Here is a 5,648-nt window from a genome sequence, read left to right as displayed (position 1 = left end):
AACGAAAGAAAAGTAAACAAAGCAAAGAAAACAGTGAAAACCAAATGTAACTAAAATTATTGTCAGCTAGTTCAAATGCACAATTTAGGTAAAATTATGCGTTAAAATTCTTTGAAACCTATTGCCATGTTGAATTAACTATTCTTTAGTTAAAGAAAAGTGTCAAATAGTGGTGCTTCTGAAGTAAACAAATACTCAGCTAACGAACTGGCTTTCGCGAATTTTCGCTGCATTGTGAGGAGATTCTAGCTCTAAATGGAATCTTTCTGGCAACACTGTCCAGCATAGCTCGAATCGGTTTGGGACATTGTACCAGCGCGAATCGGTTAACAACGAATTTAACATCAAAGTGAGACGACGAAAGTGAAGATTTTCTGAGTCTGAAGATTTGTGTGAGTTTGGTTTTGCGGTCATCAACGATTTTTAATCGTAATATTTTTTGAAATTTTATAAGTTGTGAGTGTGAAAGAGCGTTGTGAGTTCACTTAAGAATTTGAATGAAAGTTTTACAACAGGATTATCGCCGTCTGTTAGATAAAAATATCGTCCATTAGTTTCGTTTACACTTTCGCATTTTAATTAAATTCGAGGGGAGCGCTATAACGACGGCCGCTGCTACTTAGTAGGTAAGTGCGATACATAAAGCAAAGAAGAAGAAGCGATGTGATGGATGTATTTTGCGGGCCACGCACATTTTCTTGAAAATAACATTCTTTGCGAAAAAGTGTTATATTACATTGGATAAATTAAAATATTTATGAAAAACTATACATTGTTTTAAAAAAATACTTATTATAACATCATTGTCCAAGCAAAGCAAATTAGAGGGACCCCAAAGTTGGTGAAAATGTCGCATGCGACGCAATTGCCTAAATGTGGAGTTGCAAAGAATTATGAGCTCTATTAGAAATGAAAATCAAAAATATGTATATGCGTGCGAAAGCGCTATTAAAATTATAATGAGAGACTTTGTAATATTTAATTTGAGTAGTATTTTGTTTTGTTTCCAGGCCGGTGCATCAGTGATAAAGCAAATAGCTAAGTCTACCAAATTATTTTTGACTTGTCCTCTTCAACAAAATTAATCCCAACATCATCGATAGACGCAGACGAGAGCGCTGCTTTTATTACAAGGCAATGGCGATGCTGTCGACTGAGGAAGCCAGCAAGTTGTTGGACTTCTCTCAGAAACTAGACATTAGTTTACTGGACAAGATCGTAGAGTGCTTGTATACGTCGCAGGGAGAGCAGTTGCGCCTAGCGCAAGATATTCTTACAACATTGCGTGAGCATCCAGATGCCTGGACCCGTGTTGACAGCATTTTAGAATTTTCTCAAAATCAGCGAACTAAGTTCTATGCATTGCAAATTCTGGAAGAAGTAATTAAAACCCGCTGGAAAATTTTGCCTCGCAATCAATGCGAAGGAATCAAGAAATATGTTGTGGGACTTATTATCAAAACGTCCTCGGACCCCGAAACAATGGAGGCCAATAAGGTTTACTTGAACAAGTTGAATTTAATATTAGTCCAAATATTGAAACGGGAGTGGCCACGCAATTGGGAAACGTTTATTAGTGACATCGTAGGGGCATCGAAGACTAATGAAAGTCTATGCAAGAATAATATGGTAATTTTGAAAAACCTTAGCGAAGAGGTTTTTGATTTTTCTGCCGGACAAATAACTCAAACCAAGGCGAAACATTTGAAGGATACAATGTGCTCCGAATTTTCTCAAATTTTCCAGCTTTGTTCTTTTGTTTTGGAAAGCTCTATGAATGCACCCCTAATCCAAGTTACTTTAGAAACGTTATTACGATTCTTGAGCTGGATCCCATTGGGATATATATTTGAGACAGCGTTGATAGAGACACTTATTTTTAAGTTCTTGAGTGTCCCTATGTTTCGAAATGTTACGCTACAGTGCCTGTCTGAGATTGCTGGTCTTACCGTTCCCGATTACAATGAAAATTTTGCCAGAATGTTTAAGGATACAATGGTGCAGCTGGATCAAATGATTGGCCAGAATCCCAATATGAGTAATATTTATGCAAACGGGAGCAGCACCGAGCAAGTATTTGTTCAGAATCTAGCAATGTTCTTGTGCACATTCCTCAAGGAGCATGGCAAACTTGTGGAAGATGTCAAATATATCGATTATTTGAATCAGGCACTGCTCTATTTGGTAATGATATCAGAAGTTGAGGATGTTGAAGTTTTCAAAATATGTTTGGAGTATTGGAATAATTTAGTTGAAGATCTCTACAATAGCGAAACATTTGTTGGCAACACAGCGCATCTCACTCAAACGGACGCAGTATCATTGGCTAAGCGTAATGCTTTTCCTCGTCGCCGTTTTTACGCCAACATTTTATCGAAGGTTCGTTACATTATGATTTCAAGAATGGCCAAACCGGAAGAAGTGCTCGTGGTCGAGAATGAAAACGGAGAAGTTGTACGCGAATTTATGAAAGATACTAATGCCATAAATTTGTATAAAAACATGCGTGAAACTCTGGTTTTTCTAACCCATTTGGATTATGCGGATACAGAACGTATAATGACACTTAAGCTAATGAACCAAGTCAATGGTACTGAGTTCTCATGGAAAAATCTTAATACGCTTTGCTGGGCAATTGGCTCAATATCAGGTATGTACAAAATGTATACATATTACGTAGCGTTGTAACCTTTTCTGTACATTGTACATATTACATGAATGGAAAAAGTGATCATCATTTATCATGTTAAAGATTTAAATGTATGCCACACCCGCAAAATGGTAGATTTTATATTGCATAAGCTACATTTAGTACTAACACGTTTTGAATCAAGGTCTCATTATCACCCCTATGCTGTAATCCGTAGAAGTTAGCAGGGCACCTTCTGAAAACCAATTAAGGAAACCAGCTAAACCCAAACTAACTATCTGATAATTTGCCGTAAATTATCCGTTGTTTATCCGTGAAAAGAATAATTTTGCCGCGGACATATTTCAAAAAATATCGCGTGCTCTGCTAACTTCCGTAGAAGTTAGCAGGGCACCTTCTGAAAACCAATTAAGGAAACCAGCTAAACCCAAACTAACTATTTGATAATTTGCCGTAAATTATCCGTTGTTTATCCGTGAAAAGAATAATCTTGCCGTGGAAGTCAAAACCTATGGTCTATTTTTTCGCGGAAGCCCAACATTTACACGAACATGGAAATATTGTCGGTTAACCGTCAAAGCGAAACCGAAATCAAACGTTGGGTCGAACACAACAATGGCACGCTTTCATCCAAATTGGCAGTCCTGATCAGCGACACAAAAATTATCTCTCGCGCATGGCGTCACATGACGAAGAATTAAACGCTGTCTCTTCTCCAAGCGCATATGTATGTACATATATTTGTAAACGTACCGTTATGTCGTCAACTCCGACAGCTAATGTGTGCGCTCTTTAAGCACTTGCTAACTCCCTCCTGCTCAGGCTTGTCTATGAGAGACGCAAACATTTCCTCTCTCTCTCGCGCATGGCGTCACATGGCGTAGAACTAAACGCAGTCTCTTCTCCAAGGAACCGTTATGTCGCCGCTTAGGCCACCTGCCTACTCTCTGCTCAAGCTTGTTTGACATCAACAGGGCTGCCAACAATGCTCGGCTAAGGAGCTAAAAACAAAACTAAATAAAATGCTTGAGATTTTCATGGAATTCGATGTACGTTTTATATTGAACAAGTTGGAAACTTTGATCCATACAGGTTAAAAAAAAAAAACTATTTAATTCAGTTAAAAAAATATATGTATTCAATAATATATTATCAAATAGTTAGTTTGGGTTTAGCTGGTTTCCTTAATTTGGTTTGATAATTCTTTTCACGGATAAACAACGGATAATATACGACAAATTATCAGATAGTTTGGGTTTAGCTGGTTTCCTTAATTGGTTGTCAGAAGGTGCGTGGAAGTTAGCAGGGCACGCGATATTTTTTAAAATATGTCCGCGGCAAAATTATTCTTTTCACGTATAATTTACGGATAATTAACGGCAAATTAGCGGATAAGAATTTTTGCTTTGAGAAAAAGTTGTCCTGCCAACTTCAGAGAGGTACTGTAACTCGCAGTGTTGGTATGCCGGTATTCGACGTAGCTGTCAATTTGAAGTATTTTGCGGAAATTTTCTACGAAGAGCAAATGGTGCCGGAGCTGAACGGGTTTTACAAAAATAATAATAAACTAATCGCACGAACAACTGAAATTATGGAATTGAAATAGTGCATAAAAAGCGCCAACCTCAAATGGTCTGTCCAACACCATGTTAATGTTGTTGTTGTTGTTGTAGCAGCAGTGCTCAACCCCCCAGATTTGTCATGTATCGTCGTCTTCATCCTCCGACTCTGTGAGCCTGAGGCCGATAAAGCGGGCTGCGTCGATAGGCGCGGTCCAGAGCGCTTCTGGTGTCAGGGTCGTAGGGTTGGAGGTGCACGTGAAGAGGTGCTGGGTGTCGTGGGGACCTTGCCCACATGCAGGGCATGTGTTTGCCACAGCAGCAGCAACACCATGTTAATAACTTCCTTCAGTGAAGTACCGCACACTGCCAAAGAAAAGCCACACACAAAGATTTCATACTTAGCCCAGCTCTTATTTCACGACACTTAAAACGCTTTTGAATGAGCCTTTGTGAAGAGAAAAATTTTAAATTCTTTAAACACTAAAACCAACATACAAGTACATTAATAGATGTGTGGATGTCTGTTTACTAAATAGCTGATACCATCTAAGATTAATCGCGTGTATAAACGAATGCTTTTGAACCTGATTAAACTTTACTTCATTTTAAATTTAGAGTTACAATGGCTATGTATTTTACACAACCATAGACTAAAAGCAAGTGGCGTGACAAAATTCAAGCGAAAAATGATTATTGAAGGGTATCGCCGATCTAAACGGCGACCCTATTGAAACAGCTCGTTTCCTGGGCTTTCCGTTAGTTGAGCTTGACGACAATGATTGAATGTAGACCAGAAATAGGCGGGGCTAAGTAGTGCCGCTACAACAACAACAAAATTCAAGCGCATCAAAATTAGGCTTACGGTTTGTTAAAACAATCGTAAATAGGACTAAACTTAGGCTTATGTACTAGGAATGTAAATGCTAGGATAGAGTGAAAAAATTGATTGAGCAAATGAGAAAATGAGTATAAAATACTAAGGGTTTAAAAGAGTGTGTGAAATATTACTCCCCCTTTAGACGAAAGCTAAACATATCGGCTTGGGAACAGGGTGGGCAAAAACTCGGAGTTCGAGCGAGCGAGCGAGCAAACTCCTACTCAATGCCTCGCAGACAGCGAGGCGCTCGCAGCTCGTACTCGTAGCAGCAATGAGGCGAGGCACGAGAAGTTTGGCTCGCTCGCCAAACGAGCGAGCGCTGCTTGTTTGCTCGAGCTCCTATTAAACGAGCGAGTCTGTTGTGTGTTGCCTCGCTCGCAGTGCGAGGCGAGTAGCTGTCTGCATACTCACTCTGCTAGGAAAGACGAGTGAGCGACGAGCGAGCGCTCCGAGTGTACTATACAACACATGCATGTTTGTGCATAAAAATGTGGGAATGTATGTCAATAGATTATGTACGAAAGTATGTTAATAATTGTATGTACATATGCATATATAT

General features: G+C 39.1%; 1 protein-coding gene across 5 annotated transcripts in view; it reads left to right on the top strand.

Moving 5' to 3' along the window:
* The first annotated feature begins 336 nt into the window (after window positions 1–336).
* emb (exportin-1 emb) overlaps window positions 337–5,648 on the top strand; it is a 97,051-nt gene continuing 91,739 nt past the window's right edge. Inside the window, exons 1-2 of one of the 5 annotated variants that reach the window (XM_017617704.1) lie at window positions 337–626; window positions 1,011–2,650. In XM_017617704.1, the coding sequence (XP_017473193.1) occupies window positions 1,138–2,650 (1,513 nt within the window). In that variant the 5' untranslated portion in view covers window positions 337–626; window positions 1,011–1,137. The other 4 variants (XM_017617705.1, XM_017617709.1, XM_017617708.1 and 1 more) reach the window with 4 other exon arrangements.

The sequence above is a fragment of the Rhagoletis zephyria genome, unplaced genomic scaffold (genome assembly GCF_001687245.7).
Source record: "Rhagoletis zephyria isolate East Lansing unplaced genomic scaffold, Rhagoletis_zephyria_1.1 Rzeph_scaffold_01471, whole genome shotgun sequence".
Classification (NCBI taxonomy): domain Eukaryota; kingdom Metazoa; phylum Arthropoda; class Insecta; order Diptera; family Tephritidae; genus Rhagoletis; species Rhagoletis zephyria.
Note: the sequence above shows the minus strand (reverse complement) of the source record. Positions and strands in the feature narration are given on the sequence as shown.